The sequence below is a fragment of the Hemitrygon akajei genome, chromosome 8 (assembly GCF_048418815.1).
Source record: "Hemitrygon akajei chromosome 8, sHemAka1.3, whole genome shotgun sequence".
Taxonomy (NCBI): domain Eukaryota; kingdom Metazoa; phylum Chordata; class Chondrichthyes; order Myliobatiformes; family Dasyatidae; genus Hemitrygon; species Hemitrygon akajei.
This window is the reverse complement of record NC_133131.1, coordinates 25,488,758-25,507,218: the sequence shown is the minus strand read 5'-3', so window position 1 is coordinate 25,507,218 and position 18,461 is coordinate 25,488,758. Positions and strand designations below refer to the sequence as shown.

Sequence of the window (18,461 nt, the reverse complement as noted above, 5' to 3'; positions counted from 1 at the left end):
ACATGAGTTCTGCAATAATCCGAAATCAATGTTCCCATGCACCAAATGTTCCTATTTTTCCACACGACCAATGAACCAGGTTTGGATGGCACTGTTGATAAGTTGTTTTGGTGAATCATTTAAGAAGTGCACACCATATTTTAAACATGCAGATGCGGGGGAGGGGGGGGCTTTAAATGTTTGAGGTGGTGGTATTGCTGCCATGATATGATGCAGTCCATCCATCAACACAAATTATTCAAGTGCTATTGCTAATGCTCAGTTTTTGCAGTCAGAAAATTGTAATTATCTCAGAAACAAAAGCACGAATTGTACTCAACCTTTCCACAGAATTTAACATGACCTAAATGCTATTGTTTGCTCTAGCAAAAAAAAAACAACTTTCAGAAAACCTTGGAAATAAATCACTGGAGGGGTACGATTTTCAAAACAGCTCTACACCAAATGGCAAGTAAGTTTTACATTTTGTTAATTTTATTCTTTCATATAATCTCTTGGCAAAAATAAGATCCATTGTCTCTGAAATGGATTGGTTTACTGGGATCATTAAGGCAGCAGGGAATCACACATAAACAGGAGCAGCTGAGGATGGCTGATTTCCTTCTCTACAGGACCCACATGTTTTCTTCAACAATCGATTAAACATGCTGATTCTAACTTGCTATTACAGATTTACTAAACTTCAATTCTCCCATAACCATGACAGTATTCAAACTTATATGTCTAGGTCATTACAGAGGGCCTCCACACTCTCAATGGGAACTGCAATTTTGTTTCACAGTTAATCTGAGTTGTCACATAAACACTTCTTGGGTCACTTGTTGAAACAAATAAACTTCAAACCAGAGTGACAATATAAATTAACATTTCAACTTAACAAATGAAATATATTTTATACTTCTGTATATTACTAGTTTCTGCTTGGAAGACAAGCTAAAAGTCTACCTCAATGTACAATTTGTCCTCAAAAAGTTAATATGATTATATTTTTACGTAAGTTATGTATGGATCTGCAGTAAAATGAACTAGCTTTGCAATTAATACCTCCAGAGTAGTAGCCATGAGCTTACTGGAATAATTATGAGATTCAATGCTATTTCTAATCCTAAAATTTATTTAGTGATAAAGCACAGAGTAATCCCTTCTGGCCCCTTGAGCCGCTAACAAACCCAAAGAACCCGAACCTAATTATGGGACAATTTACAGTGACCAACTAACACACCAGGTACGACTATGGTCTGATGGAGGAGCCCGGAAACACCCAGAGAAAACCCACACATTCCATGGGGAGGCCTTACAGATGGCGCCAGAATTGAACTCCAAATTCCAGAACGCCTCGAGCTGGTATGGAACTGCGCTAAGTGCTAGGCTACTGTGGCACCCCTATGTTTCCATGATGACCATTACAGAGAAATCCAATTACAAATTGTAATTTGAAAATGCAATAATGCATAATAATATTTCCAAACACATCATCTGAGTGAGCTGTGGCAAATGCACCCACAACATTCAAGTAAATGAATCACCAAGGCATAGATGGGCAGGAACCAACAGGATTGGTAAAAATAGATCTTCCATGGGTCAACATGAATATAGTGGGCCAAAGGGCCTGATTTTGTGCTGCAAGACAGTGAGAGATCACCAAACTGTCCACTGAACAGGCACCAAACATCAAGTATCTCTTTTACATTCTCCGTTGTGATTCTACCACTTAGACACATATTAGGGCAATTTATAGTGGCCATCTAATCTGCCGCTCTCTAGGAAGTAGACAGTAGTCAGGACACCAAAGAAAACCCCCGCTGTCATAGGGAAAACATCTGAACACCACATCAGGATCACCCAAGGTCAGGGTCAATTTCAGCTCTTTGATGATGTCAGGTAGTGGCTCTACTGGTGATGAATCCGATTCTGAAATATCATGTATTGTATGGTATTAATCATGTCATCCAGCTGGAAAAGAACCCAAACACATCCCAAGACAAGAAACTGGTCATACTCATTTAATACGCACATGAGAAGTTAAAGATGGGTGCCCCAGCAGTAGAGAGTACTGTTGTCCTTATGTAATGGAAAGACTTCTGAAGAATGGCTTAGCGAGTTATTAACTGATGGATACTGATTCAGGGGAAAACCCAAGACTATATATTAACATTGAGAGCAATCATGATTTTCTTCTGCTGGAAAGATGCCAACCGATAGCCAAAAACCCCAACTATACCAAATTAAATGCATTGGATATTCTTCAACTAAATAATATCTTAATAACTACACAACACATCCATCCTTCCAACTGAACAAGATATGTAAAAGCATTTCATAACTCAAGTAGGTAATTGTGGGGGAGGGGGCAATTACAGGAGTTTAATAAGTGTTTAAGTGTATTTTGTAGCGAGAAGGAATGCAGCAATGAGGAAAGACTTCAGAAGATGCAGTTCAAAAGTGTGGCCAGAGACGGTTGGAGGTTCTGCCGCTGATGAACAGTCAGACAACAGATGTGAGAAGACTACAGAGGATGGGAATAGAATTGCCAGGATACAGGCGAGTTTGAACAAAAAGTCAGACACTGTGGTGAATGTACAAAAAGGTGGGAAGTCCAGACAGAATTACAGTGGGGAAAAGTGTATTTAATCTTCAGTGGAATTCTGGGTGAAGGTTGAAACCAATGGAGATTGAATAGCTTAACAATAAGATTTTGGGCAATCCAGTCAACAATCAACCAACTTTCTAATTTAATTGGACCTTGTTTCCATTAACAGCGTTTACAGTGCTGCCATTTACTAAATGAAATTGGCAGTACATCTGAGGAAATTGCAAAAGTTGGAACTGCAAATGGAGGTTTAACAAAGAATTAGAGCATAATTTACAATGAAAAAGTTACAAAGGGATGGTGCTACAGCTGCAGTTTATATCAATGGACCAATTAGAACTGTAGGGTAATTCATATACCAAGCAGAGGTCGTTGCAAATGTAGCCACTCCAAGTCAATTACTAACAGAGATGCCTACTTCATTCAATTCTGATGATGACACTAATCAATAACTGCAATGTAGGCTTATCTTCATAATGAGGTGTCACATGTCACCATAACTAAGCAGGGAGTTGTTTTACACGGAATTGCTGAAATCTCTTTTAAAAACCAGAAAGTTAAACATTTGCAAAAGGTGACTAATAATTTCATTTTAAGGCAAAATGGTTGCATTAGGGGAATACTTATTGATGCAGTTTAGAAAATGAAGGAGACAATGGAAGAAAAAGATGTGCTTAATGCCAAAGTAAATTCAGATCCTACAGCTTTGAAATTGCTATTAAATATTTGTGTCCATATTCTTAATGCAATTACTGTGTATTGCTTTGAAACAGGGGGTTTAATACTAACTTACAGATGGTTGAAAGAACATTGTACATGTGACTGCGATTGCAAGGCTTGTGGGTTCTGTGCACTGGCTCTGCAGCGAAACGTGGTTCATTAAGGTCTGTGAATATTCTCACTGTAAAAGATTTTTTTTAAGAAAACATCTATGCCAACAGTCCTCAATTCTTACAGTAAAACATATTTTCAAGGAACTATCTAATGTTAACCAGCCTCAAAACAACAGCTCTCTTCTCATTGATAATTTTGATTTAACACATTTGCAATGGAAGGCGCATTGTAGGCAGAACCAACTTGTAGGGAGGGCTAAATGAATTGTCAGAAAAGATTTTCACATTCCTTAGAAAAGTGACAGGTATAGTAGAATAAACAAGCTGCAAGTTCTCTTTGCTTTAATCTATCTGCAGGGGAAAACATCCAGGAAGGAGTTAAATCAAATCTACCTGCACCTTGTAAAAATTCCAGAGTTGTATGATGACAAGACTTAGGTCAGGGTACTTTGTGTCATGTAAGACAACGGAGACATTTTGTTTCTTGACACAAGTCCTCTGCAGCATGAGGCTATTGATCTGTTTGTGTGATGAGGTCCCACTCTTTCCCCTTCCACCTGATCTTTAAATGCAGTTGTCATTCTTGCTGTATCTTATAAACACAGGCTTGAAGTGGTGATGTACTGATTTAACTGATTTACCTCATTGGCTCCATCACCCAGGAACATACTCCTCAGGTAGTCCTGTGAGATTCTTCTTTTTAAGAGCTTCGTCCACCATTCTGATGTAACTGTTAATGATATTTTTCATCTCTAATGTGAACGGATCAAAATCTCTCTGCCGCAGGCCGGATCGTTTGAAGTTTCCATCTTTCTGAGTTTCGACACACAACAGTCTGTCATCTGACACCGTGACGTTCAGGAACTCAACCATACGCTTCAGCTCCGGAAGGAGATTTCTCTTCAAGTCTTCGTAGTGAACCACTAGCACCTGACTGCAGTACTTCAACCAATCCAGTGTATGGGAGGCCCACCAGGAGGCATAGGTGTTTACAAATTCTGGCCATTCTGCAGAGGAAGAGTTTGAATTGAGCTAATTAATAATGCATGCTTGAAGCTGAAGCTTCAGAATTTTACTACATGCTTGGTCATTCTAAGGGCTGGGCAAATGATCGGGAGACAAGTTTATAGTCCATTATATTGTCAATGAAAATAAGAAGGCCATCTCACTAACAGTGACTAAAAAGCTATAGGACTTCTGTAAAAACCCACTTGACTCACTGTTATCCATTTTAGAAGATGATATACAGTCCTCAACCAATCTGACATATGTGTTGCTAGACCCAAACATTCCAGAGGATTGCCCATGTTCTACTAATCAATTACTTGACTTCCACCTTCCATAAACTCTAAGCTTATTTAAAACTTGCACTTTGCCTCTACTCTAGCTGATTATTCGGTGCATTAAAATGGGAGAAATTAGTATCTATTCAAGAGCACTAAACTCAGACAGTGTCAACCACTTGTGCATTTAATTCGATTCATTTCATCTGTTTTACACCAAGGACTGTTTTTATTTCTTCTCAACACCATTCATACATACATCATTATATCCTACTCACCAATTCTCCAAAATACTTCTGATTTTCTGGTCATTTAAGTCTGGCCATCTACCTATCTTCCATTTCTATTCCCCCCTCCCATACAAAATATGCACTAAAATTAAACTGGTGGATAAACCCCATGGATCAGGCAGCATCTGCCGAGGAATAGTCGATGTTTCAGTTTGAGACCCTACCTCAGGACGTGCTGTCAAATACTGGCATGAAATCTCCACAAATGCTGCTCAACTCACTGCATTTTTTAAGCTGTTTGTTTTTTTCTTTTGCTACAAAGTTCAGATCTGCAGTCTCTTGGCTGGTATAGCTCTTGAATTTTCATTCCTTACAAATCCAGGACTTGTTTTCTCTTTGCATCTTAAAAAAAAAAGGCATGAAAATTAAGAGCACCAAACAAAATTGCTAGAGGAACTCAGCAGGTCAGGCAGCATCTATACAGAGGAAACAGTCGATGTTTAGGGTGTGAGCCTGAAATATCAACTGTTTATTCCTCACCATAGATTCTGCCTGGCCTGCTGAGTTCCTCCAGCATTTTGTGTGTGTTGCTCTGGATTTCCAGCACCTGCAGAATCTCTTATGTTCCTGAAATTAATCTCTCGAATAAACCTGTGGTTATCTGCCTCAGAAGAGCAGAATATTCATGGAGCATTTTGTACACTAAAGATACTGCATAATCACATATTGCCACTGCTGCAGGTTTTGATCAAAGTGACTCTCCCTTGAGATTCCCCTTTCACTCATTTCAGTCATATCTTAGACTTCACTTGACGTTTGGGAGGTCATCGCGTAGCCAGGCACGAGTAGAATCTGCCAACACGCTGTCAGACTACTGAAAATTTTCCATCAATCACTGACCTGAAAAGTACATTGGATATATCAGGGATTTTGATTTGCTATAAGAAACCCAACTGCTAAAGCTTTGCAGGGTCTACCAATTTACCTTTGCTTTTCCAGTGGCGTTCCGATGCATACCCCAAGTGGCCAGCACGCTTTCTATTGAACTCTGCCATCAAAGCCTTGTAGGGGTTTCTGATCAATAAGATGGCCGCATCAAATGTTTCGATTTCTCTCTTCCCACTCTCATGAGTTTTTATACAGATAGTCCGGCCGCTTTTCCAGTAGTCCTTTTCCCCTTTGAAACCTAAGAGGGCGAAAAATAAAAATTAACACTGTCGTACAGGAATCTTGCAGATGCTATCTTATGAAATAATGATGAGCTTATTCAAAAGGAGGATTAAAGTTGTTTGGTTGCAAGCCTAATGCTAGCAAAATAGCTTCTTGTGTGTGACAGCTGCCAATACCTGAATGAATAATATTACTGTCCTTCTATAATTCTATTTTGACTTTTGTCTGTGATCATTCCTACTATAAATCAGCTGGACTGATATTGCTCATTTTCAGGTACAGTGTAAAGGCAAATGCATCAGATGCAAGAAATTAAGTAATTATAGCAATGTTAACTAGAAATAAGACTTGAAAAAACATAGATACTACGTACCTAGCCTGACAAATATGGAATCAGTTTGTTTGTTAATTCAAAATACAGAGGGTATAAACGGTCACTGTTTCTCTTTCCAGAGATATGTTTTAGGTCAAAAATCATCTGTCAGAACTGGAAATCATAAAGCAAAAGCTGTCAGGGAGGAGGTATAGGACAAGGGGAATTATCCAATATAGTGATGCCAGGGTTGCCATGGTTATAAGCAATTGATGAAGCCATCTGGTTGACAAGTTAATGAAGGTAGATTGAGACACAGTACACAAACAAAGCTGTGAAATGCAGAGCTGTAGGACATGCCCAGTGTTTAGGTTATGTTAGTGAAGAGAGAAGAGCTTAGAGGATGATGACCTACACTCATTGGCCACTTTATTAGTTACACATACACACAAAATTGGTCATGCAAATATCTAATCAGCCAATCGTGTGGCAGCAACTGAACGCATGTAGACATGGTCAACAAGTTCAGCTGTTGTTCAGAGCAAACATCAAAATGGGGAAGAAAGGTGACCTAACTTTGACAGTGGAATGATTGTTGGTGGCAGGCGGGGTGGTTTGAGTATCTCTGAAATTGCAGATTTCTTGGGATTTTCGTGCACAGCCGTCTCTAGAGTTCACAGAGAATGGTGCGAAGGGGAAAAAAAAGCATCCACTGAGTGACAGCTTTGTGGGTGAAAATGCCTTGTTGATGAGAGAGGTGAGAAGAGAATGGCCGGACTGGTAAAAACTGAAAGGAAGTTAATACAGTACCTCAAATAACAATGTGTTACAACAGTAGTGCAGAACAGCATCTCTGAACACAAGACATGTTGAATCGTGAAGCGGATGGGCTACAGCAGCAGAAGACCACAAACATACACTCAGTTTTCACTTTATTAAGTACAGCAGGTACCTAATAAAGTGGCCATTGAGCTTTTAATGGAATTGACCAGTGAGTTATTAGAAAATCCTGTAATTCTATTTTGATTCTAAAAGGCTTCAACATGCTTAGATGGAAGATGAGGTCCTGGGTCTCAAACTTATATTGGGCCTTACTATAACGTTGCAGAAGGCCATACCAAGGTAGGTCAGAATGGGAGAAGAACAGACTATTAAAGTGACAAGCAAATGAGAGCCTGGGGATCGCTTGTAGGCAAAAAAGCAGGTGCTCCATAAAGCTGTCAATCAATTTGTGTTTGGATTGTTCAATACACACAAGATCATATTATAAAAATCAAGTGCACTTTACTAGATTGTAAGCGATACAAGGGACTTGCCACGACATTGTCACCTTATTGTACTGAAGCAAGCATCAGTGTTTCAGATCATATAGATACCTGATACTTTTTACACAATATTAATTGGAGAGGAAGTTAAATGTATGTAATCCAATTGGCACTGTCTGAAGTTGGATACAATATGATAAAGAGAAGACCTATATGTATGGTGCTTTATCATTTACACTCAAAGCTCTCAGAGAACAAGTGTGCACACACCTAAAATCTATTAACACTTGTTAAATCTGGATCTGACATTAAGGAAAATATGTTTCCTAAGCAGAGTAGAAGACTTTTTATGCAAAACATTATAACATATACATTTCAATTTGAGCTGATGATTCCAGTGGTTTTATATTGAGTGGCAAATTTCATATCAATTTATAATTAAAATTCATGTCAACTGTATGCTATTGAATAGCTGAATTTGGCTTTGTTTCTCTACTTTGCTAATCAAATAAGAACTATTACTGTCTGCACAAACCTAAATACAATCATATGAAACAGGTTTCACCAATTTAACTGATAGAGTTTCTGAAACTAACTTTAAACATAATATATTTCACAGTTACATTACCCATGAGGTCTCCATCACTAAAGCAGATGGCTCTCTAGAGCTAAAACTTTACCATTCAGTTGCTGGGTAAATGGCAAGATAAGGAACTGCATATACCTTTGTTATAAAGAGTCCCATCAAAATAATAGCTTCCAGTGTAGAATCCAGTGCTGTGTTCTATCAAATGGCGGGCCCATGTATTCCCAGCACCCGGGAAACTAGAGAGAGCAACCATTGCCTTTGTTTTGGTGGGCAGAAATTTCCTGTCAGTACATCTGGTATCTGGAAAAGAAATGGGAGTCTGAAATCTCAACAATCTTGAGTCTTTTTTTTGCCTGATAGTTTAATTGCAGATCACATAATACACTAACTGAAAAAAATTGCTCATCTATAAATAAGAAATAAAAATAAATGTGCTGGAAGTACATTTCACAATGGGCAGCATCGATGGAGAGATAGAACGTTTTAGCTGATGACCTTGAATGAGAATTGGATTAGACACCTCAAGGGAGAAAAGCAACATTTAATTTGAAACAATTTTGGATGATTTGAATGAAGAAATGCTTTCAAATGCATGCAGTAGTGTGCTCTGTGCTAGTGAGTTACCTCTGATAATATACTGTCCTCCATATACCATTCAGTATTTTGTAGTTCTTTGGTGAAAAAATGATCAAACTTTTGCATATTCTGTAGCCTAAAGATTTTCACTGAATTGTCCCATCTTTTAAAGTAGTCCCTCTGGTGGATTTACATGCTTTTCCACTATGTTAAGCAAATTCATGTGAATTGATCTGTGTAAGACCATTTCCATTGCACTCCGGTGATTCACTTGTAATGGATTTCAGACCAAAAAGCAGAGGAGCAAATAAGGCCATTTGGCAAATTGGGTCTGCTCTGCCATTTCATCATGTCTGATTTATCTTCCCTCTCAACCCCATTCTCCTGCCTCCTCTCCATAACCTTTGACACCCTTACTAATTCAGTACCTATCAACCTCCATATTAGATATATCCAAAGTCTTGGCCTCTCAACAGTTGTCCAACTTTGGATTCTTATTTTCGTTTTACTTCTATCTGCCCTTTCTGGATTTTAAATTGAAAAGTGGCAACTGCCCAACTGAAAAGCTAAATTTGAAATGGATTTAAAGTCAGAAATAAGTCAACTTCTGGTTCCTAGTGTTTTAAATGTAGATTAAAATAGCCTCAATAAAAATGGACAAGTTAGTCAAGTTATTTGTAAATACTCCCTCTCCACTGGTTGCATTTCTATAAGCATTCTGATTAATTCCAAGCAATGTGAGCAAATTATGTTTACAAGAATATTTCAGTTGGTCAATTAGATGCTAACATCAGGCATTGATCTGGTGACCTGCTATGCCAGACGTCTCTAAGATCATCCATCTGTATGTATGTCAATCTTGGATTTTGCATAGCATTTAGAGGGTGAATACTTAAACTGAAAGATAAACATTTTAATCTTGATCAGGCCCAATATGATCAGATATGGTTGTGAGAAAGTGTCACAAATATAATACAGGTAATTCAATTTAATGACTAGTTATTAGGGAATGGAGAAGAATGGGGTTATCAGGCCTTCAATCAAAACGTTGCCCCTCAATTTCCTTCTACACTGGACTGAAAAGTTTGTTATTGGTTTTTTATCAGCCTTCAGATTCTGATGCAAATTCTTGATTCCCTCTTGGATTATCAGCTGCTTAGCTTCCATTATTGCTTCCATCTGTCAGCGGCTTCAGGGACTAGGCAATCACTCACTGCTGCAGTAGGGGCTCGTCATGCAAGAAGTACCTACAACTCTGCCAACATATCCCCTTATCACATTTAAAATTGTGGCACTTATGATCAGAACCATGCACTTGGTCAGGGATTGACTGAGCATGCAATATGTTCATCCAATAATGGTAAATTCAATAGATCACATTAAAAAGAAAGTCTGAATTAATTCCTGTTAAATAGAGTTTTTGGGAGTTATTTTCCTCTACAAATAAATGTTGCTCTGTAAATAGAGAATCATGCAAAGCATTATCTACAGAATATTCTAATTCAGAACCATTGAGTTGCCTTGGAGACAACTAGTATAGAAGTTACCAAGTCTATATGGACATGAATCAGCCCAAAAGTGACCAGTGCAGATTTTATTTTTATGTAGGTTTTGGCAGTCATTCTGATTTGGATGGCAATGATCACTGTACTTATAACAACACATTTTGAATGCTTCTGTACGTTCTTAAGGTAAAGCCTTTTCCTTTTGTTACAACATATACAGAGAGTTCTTTATTTTGCCAAAACTAAACTATGGATGCATGTTCATTCGATTGTTATATGCCCTGTTGTATGACATGGGTGGCCATAGTCTTTCCATGACCATGATTAACTTGGTAAATTTTTCTACTGAAGTGGTTTGCCATTGCTTTCTTCTGGGCAATGTCTTGACAAGATGGGTGACCCCAGCCATCATCAATATTCTTCAGAGATTGTCTGCCTGGTATCTGAGGTCACATAAGCAGGACTTGTTATATGCACCAGCTTCTCATATTACCCAGCATACTCTGCATCTTGGCTAGCACAGAAGAATAACAATCACATATCATGAACAAAAGGAATAAAGCATGAAATAATTATTCATATTTTCTTGAATACTGCTGGTGTTAAACACTCACAGGAAGGCTGTACCCTATTCAAGAGCTATCCTTCAAAGTTTTTCAGGAATTGATTTATGCCAATGTAGTCAAAGGAGACCTAGTTATGATCCTTTTCTAACATACAAGCATTTACAAAACCGCAATCAAGCAAAAGTTATTTCTATTGTGTTCCTTGATCTAGATATTGATGCTGACAGAGCTTTTTCCTATATCCATAGGAGGCGGCCCTTGAGGGTCTTGTTCATGTTAGACGTAGATCTCATCTCAAGGCTGATCTTCAGTAAATCTACTAACTCAGCATAAACTGGGATTTATAACTTAACAAAAACATTGATTCAAGTTTTTATAAGCAATCCAAAGTGGATGATTACAGTCTTATTGCATGACTGTTATTTTCAACTCTCTTTTTACTGTTGGAGACTACAAGAAAACTAGATGCTGATTCAGCTTCTCAACCTGCAGTATCGACCATCCCTTTGCCTCCACAGATGCTGCACCACCTGCTGAATTCCTCAAGCAATTTGCTTATGCACCTTCGTTTAGATCTTTTGTTAACTAGATTTTTCTCAAAATATGTCTTCAACAACAAATTAATACTACCCAGTATGGATTTTTCTTTTAATATTTTTATTTCATTTATTCTATACTGGATTTAATTAGACATATATTAACAAGGGGGTGGTTAGTATTCACAGATTTCCTTCTTTCCTGACTAGTTATGAGCAAGATTCCATATTTCCCTGTTCAATGAATCCGTGTGATTATGTTGATTTGAATTCTTAAGCATTTAATGCTAGAGAATGGAAACTTCCCCAGCTAGTGCATTCAGTTACACAAAATGAGTGTGTTAATCTTAAACTCACCTAGTATAAGTGCACAACACAAATATGTTCCAAACTGGATATTTCATGGTTAACCTTACTCAGCGGGGTAGTTGGAAGTGGTGTAGTCAGTGGCCACTTTGAGGTGGCCCTGAGGAGCATTAATGGCCTGAAACTTCCCCTTAAAAACTAGGAGCACCATATGAAAGTCCAACGTGGACACTAGCCTCCCCAGCATCCAGGACACCTTCAAAAGCGATGCTTCAAAAAAGTGGAAACCATCATTAAGGACCCCCATCACCCACAATATACCTTCTTCTCATTGCTACCATCAAAGTTGGAGATACAGGAGCCTGAAGACACACATTCAATGTCTTAGGAACTGCTTCTACCCCTCTGCCATCAGATTTCTGAATGGATAATGAACCCATGAACACTATCTCACTATTAAACCTGATATTAAGCCTGATTCTAATTTTTTCAGATCCACAGTGGAGATCCTGAATTTCCTCACAGCTGATTGCTGTTGTTTTCTTTTCAATCGCAGCTTGACATTGGACTCCTCACTGAGAATTTTCTGGTTTGTACATGAAGGGTAAGGTCTAGTACAAGGCAGTTTGCCTATTTTTTAGTCAATTGAACTAATTTAATGTTTAGTCATTTCGTAATTTTTTTGTTTTAATGCTTTTACTTTTAACAATTAGTTGTAAAGAGGGATTATTTTTAATTGTTTTTTAATGTGATCAATCAAGCCTTGTAAAAGCTTGGAGAATCCGTTCAGGCCTGGCGGTGTGACTACAGTGAAACTACTGGTTGGCAAAATCCTATCTATTTGAGGGCATTGCAGATCAGAATAGCTCAGAGCAGGTTTCTTTGGAGAAGCTTAAGCCAGGGCAGGAGAGATTCACTGGAAAAGCAATTGTAGACTGACTGAACATTTTGCTCCATTATTGCAGGTCCTTGCAGTCATGCAGAAATACTTTACCCAAGTGCTTAATGAAAACACTTATTGGATTGTACTGTAAAGGGTTTCATTTTTCAATGTTGACAATGCTTAAAATGTGCATGCACAATTACCAATACAAAGCAAATAAAACAGTACAGAGAGAATAACTGGATTAATGTGAATAATCTGATGTTTTGATGTATATATGATGAATAAATCTAAAGCTAAGTCTAGATCCAAATGCAAATCTAATGTCCCGGAATATTTAGCCACATGTTATAAGCCCAGAGTCATAAAACACTACAGCACAGAAACAGGCTCATTGGCTCATCTAGTATGTGTCAAGCCATTAATCTACCACGTCCCATCGACCTGCACCTGGGCCATCACCCTCCATACCCCTCCCATTTATGTGCTTATCCAAATTTCTCTTAAATGTTGAAATTGAACCTACATTTGCTGCTTCTGCTGGCAGCTCATTCCACACTCTCACTACCCTTTGAGTGGAGAAGTTCCCCCTCAGGTGCCCTTAAACATTTCACCTTTTACCTTTAACCCTCTAGTTGTAGTATCATCCAACCTCAGTGGAAAAAGCCTGCTTGCATTTACCCTAGAATTACCTTTCGTAATTTTGGATGCCTCTATCCAATCTCCCCTCAATCCTCTACATTCTAGGAAATAAAGTCATAGCTTATTCAAACTTTTCCTATAACTCAGGTCCTCAAGCCCTCATAAAATCCTTGTTATTTTCTCTACACTCTTTCTAACTTATTTACATTTTTCCTGCAGATAGCTGACCAAAACAGCACACAATACTCCAAATTTGGCCACCAACATCTTGTACAATTTCAACATAACATCTCAACTCCTGTACTCAAAACATTCATTTATGAAGGGTAACATGCTAAAAGCTTTCTTTATAACCCTTTCTACCTGTGACACCATCTTCAAGGAATTATGGATCTGTATTCCCAGATCCTACTACACACCTCAGTGCCCTATAGCTCTTCATGAACAACCTATCCTAGTTGGTCCTTCTAAAGTTCAACTCCTCACATTTGGGTCTTGCCAAAGGGTTTCAGCCCAAACCGCCATTGCGTGTGTTGCTTGGATGTGAGATCATGCGGGACATTCTCAAAGGACTTGCTAAAAGTCCACGTACACAAACATCCACTACCTTGCCTTCATCAAATTTCCTGATAACTTTTGCAAAAATCTCTGAGATTGGTTAGACATAACCTACCACACAAAAAGCTATGTTGACTATCCCTAAACAGTCCCTGTCTATCCAAGAATTTATATAGAATAAATTCCTTAGAATAACTTAGAATAACTTTCAATAATTTTCCCAGTACAGCATACCAGTCTAACCAACCTATAATTTGTTGACTTATTCTTAGAGCATTTCTTAAACAACAGAACAACATTAGAGGATCTCCAATCCTCTGATATTTCACCTGTGGCTACGGATGTTTTAAATATCTCTCTAGGGCCCCTGCAGTTTTTATATCAGCCTTCCACAGGGTCAGAGAGAACACCTTGTCAGGCTCTGGGGATGTATCCACCCTGATTGGGTTCATCAGGCGATGAGGTGGAGATAGGTCTCTAGCAAAGGTTTAAGGTGCTCCTTCCCTCCACTAGACTACAGGCCACCTTTGGGCAAGGTGTAGCACCTGATTATTTCCCTGATCAGTTTCATGAGAAGCTATGGGAGCAGGTGGAGGATGTTCGTATGAGCAGCTGGTGCATATCCTGGTGCAAGGGTCAAGGATGTCTCTGAGCGGCTGCAGGACATTCTGGAATGGGAGGGTGAACAGCCAGTCGTCGTGGTGCACATAGGTACCAACAATATAGGTAAAAAACGGGATGAGGTCCTACAAGGTGAATTTAGGGAGTTAGGAGATAAACTAAAAAGTAGGACTGCAAAGGTAATAATCTCTGAATTACTACCAGTGCCACGTGCTAGTCAGAGTAGAAATAAGAGGATAGTTCAGATGAATACGTGGCTTGAAAAATGGTGCAAGGGGGAGGGATTCAAATTTCTGGGGCACTGGAACCAGTTCTGGGGGAGGTGGGACCAGTATAAACAGGACAGTCCGCACCTGGGCTGGAGTGGAACCAATGTCCTAGGGGGAGCGTTTGCTACTGCTGTTCAGGAGGCTTTAAACTAATGTGGCAGGGGGATGGGAACAAGTGCAGAGAGACAGAGGGGTGTAAAATGAAGGTAGAAGCAAAAAGTAGTAAGGTGAAAAGTAAAAGTGGCAGGCAAGCAAATCCAGGGCAAAAAGAGCCACTTTTCAATATAATTGTATAAGGGCTAAGAGTGTTGTAAAAACAAGCCTGAAGGCTTTGTGTGTCAATGCGAGAAGCATTCATAACAAGGTGGATGAATTGAATGTGCAGATAGTTATTAATGAATATGATATAGTTGGGATCACAGAGACATGGCACCAGGGTGACCAAGGATGGGAGCTCAACATCCAGGGATATTCAATATTCAGGAGGGATAGACAGGAAAGAAAAGGAGGTGGGGTAGCATTGCTGGTTAGAGAGGAGATTAATGCAATAGAAAGGAAGGACATTAGCCCGGAGGATGTGGAATCGATATGGGTAAAGCTGCATAACACTAAGGGGCAGAAAACGCTGGTGGGAGTTGTGTACAGGCCACTTAACAGTAGTAGCGAGGTTGGGGATGGCATTAAACAGGAAATTAGAAATGCGTGCAATAAAGGAACAGTAGTTATAATGGGTGACTTCAATCTGCATATAGATTGGGTGAACCAAATTGGTAAGGGTGCTGAGGAAGAGGATTTCTTGGAATGTATGCGGGATGGTTTTCTGGACCAACATGTCGAGGAACCAACAAGAGAACAGGCCATTCTAGATTGGGTATTGAGCAATGAGGAAGGGTTAGTTAGCAATCTTGTCGTGCGAGGCCCCTTGGGTAAGAGTGACCATAATATGGTGGAATTCTTCATTAAGATGGAGAGTGACATAGTTAATTCAGAAACAAAGGTTCTGAACTTAAAGAAGGGTAACTTTGAAGGTATGAGACGTGAATTAGCTAAGATAGACTGGCAAATGATACTTCAAGGGTTGATGGTGGATATGCAATGGCAAGCATTTAAAGATCGCATGGATGAACTACAACAATTGTTCATCTCAGTTTGGCAAAAGAATAAACCAGGGAAGGTAGTGCACCTGTGGCTGACAAGGGAAATTAGGGATAGTATCAAGTCCAAAGAAGAAACATATAAATTAGCAAAAAAAAGCAGCACACCTGGGGACTGGGAGAAATTCAGAGACCAGCAGAGGAGGACAAAGGGCTTAATTAGGAAAGGGAAAAAAGATTATGAGAGAAAGCTGGCAGGGAACATAAATACTGACTGTAAAAGCTTTTATAGATACGTGAAAAAAAAGATTGCTCAAGACAAATGTAGGTCCCTTACAGGCAGCAACAGGTGAATTGATCATAGGGAACAAAGACATGGCAGACCAATTGAATAACTACTTTGGTTCTGTCTTCACTAAGGAGGACATAAATCATCTTCCGGAAATAGTAAGGGACCGAGGGTCTAGTGAGATGGAGGAACTGAGGGAAATACATGTTAGTAGGGAAGTGGCGTTGAAGGGATTAAAGGCAGATAAATCCCCAGGGCCAGATGGTCTGCATCCCAGAGTGCTTAAGGAAGTAGCCCAAGAAATAGTGGATGCATTAGTGATAATTTTTCAAAACTCCTTAGATTCTGGATTAGTTCCTGAGGATTGGAGGGTGGCTAATGTAACCCCACTTTTTAAAAAAGGAGGGAGAGAGAAACCGGGGAATTATAGACCGGTTAGTCTGACATTGGTGGTGGGGAAAATGCTAGAGTTGGTTATCAAAGATGTGATAACAGCACATTTGGAAAGAGGTGAAATCATCAGACAATGTCAGCATGGATTTGTGAAAGGAAAATCATGTCTGACGAATCTTATAGAATTTTTTGAAGATGTAACTAGTAGAGTGGATAGGGGAGAGCCAGTGGATGTGGTATATTTAGATTTTCAAAAGGCTTTTGACAAGGTCCCATACAGGAGATTAGTGTGCAAACTTAAAGCACATGGTATTGGGGGTATGGTATTGATGTGGATAGAGAATTGGTTGGCAGACAGGAAGCAAAGAGTGGGAATAAATGGGACCTTTTCAGAATGGCAGGCAGTGACTAGTGGGGTACCGCAAGGCTTAGTACTGGGACCCCAGTTTTTTACAATATATATTAATGATTTAGACGAGGGAATTAAATGCAGCATCTCCAAGTTTGCAGATGACACGAAGCTGGGCGGTGGTGTTAGCTGTGAGGAGGATGCTAAGAGGATGCAGGGTGACTTGGATAGGTTAGGTGAGTGGGCAAATTCATGGCAGATGCAATTTAATGTGGATAAATGTGAGGTTATCCACTTTGGTTGCAAGAACAGGAAAACAGATTATTATCTGAACGGTGGCCAATTAGGAAAAGGGGAGATGCAACGAGACCTGGGTGTCATTGTACACCAGTCATTGAAGGTGGGCATGCAGGTACAGCAGGCGGTGAAAAAGGCAAATGGTATGTTGGCATTCATAGCAAAAGGATTTGAGTACAGGAGCAGGGAGGTTCTACTGCAGTTGTACAAGGCCTTGGTGAGACCACACCTAGAATATTGTGTGCAGTTTTGGTCCCCTAATCTGAGGAAAGACATTCTTGCCATAGAGGGAGTACAGAGAAGGTTCACCAGATTGATTCCTGGGATGGCAGGACTTTCATATGAAGAAAGACTGGATCGACTAGGCTTATACTCACTGGAATTTAGAAGATTGAGGGGGGATCTTATTGAAACGTATAAAATTCTAAAGGGATTGGACAGGCTAGATGCAGGAAGATTGTTTCCGATGTTGGGGAAGTCCAGAACAAGGGGTCACAGTTTAAGGATAAAGGGGAAGCCTTTTAGGACGCAGATGAGGAAAAACTTCTTCACACAGAGAGTGGTGAATCTGTGGAATTCTCTGCCACAGGAAACCGTTGAGGCCGGTTCATTGGCTATATTTAAGAGGAAGTTAGATATGGCCCTTGTGGCTAAAGAGATGAGGGGGTATGGAGAGAAAGCAGGTACAGGGTTCTGAGTTGGATGATCAGCCATGATCATACTGAATGGCGGTGCAGGCTCAAAGGGCCGAATGGCCTACTCCTGCACCTATTTTCTATGTTTCTATGTTTCTATCACAATTCCTGGTTGTGCGATCACTGACGTCAGGTAGATAATCTTTGAAGAGAATTGTATCGTAAAGACATTGCCCAGAAGATGGCAATGGCAAACCACTTTTGCAGAAAGATTTGCCATGAACACGGATGGTCATGGGATCATGATTGCCCACAGCATATGACATGTCACATAATGATGAAGATGATGATGGTGAATTTGCCTCAACACAGCAAACACCTCCTCCTCTGTAATTTGTATAATGTCCATGTCCTCGTTTTGTCTCACTTTTTAGACTCTGTCCGTCTCCCAAGTAAATACAGATACAAAAAAAATCCATTAAGATTTCCCTCATCTCTTTCAGTTCCACGCATGGAAAACATCTTCTAGAGGAGCAATTTTGTCCCTTGCTATCTTTTTTTTCTTACTAAATCTATAGAAACTCTTACGAGTCTTCTTCACCTTGCCTGCTAGAGTAATTCATGCCTTCTTTTAGCCCTCCTGATTTCCTCCTCAAATATTCTTTTGTA

At 39.5% G+C, this 18,461-nt stretch overlaps 1 protein-coding gene across 4 annotated transcripts in view; it reads right to left on the bottom strand.

The window, feature by feature from the left end:
* Positions 1 to 18,461, bottom strand: part of LOC140731731 (sialate:O-sulfotransferase 1-like) — a 144,080-nt gene that overhangs the window by 13,470 nt on the left and 112,149 nt on the right. For 3 of the 4 annotated variants that reach the window (XM_073053459.1, XM_073053460.1, XM_073053461.1), the window contains exons 8-10: positions 8,409 to 8,573; positions 5,922 to 6,122; positions 4,065 to 4,430 (exon numbers count right to left, since the gene is read on the bottom strand). In XM_073053459.1, coding sequence (XP_072909560.1) covers positions 4,078 to 4,430; positions 5,922 to 6,122; positions 8,409 to 8,573 — 719 coding nt within the window. In that variant the 3' untranslated portion in view covers positions 4,065 to 4,077. Of the gene's footprint in view, positions 1 to 452; positions 1,912 to 4,064; positions 4,431 to 5,921; positions 6,123 to 8,408; positions 8,574 to 18,461 lie in introns of those variants that run through there. The other variant, XM_073053458.1, reaches the window with a different exon arrangement.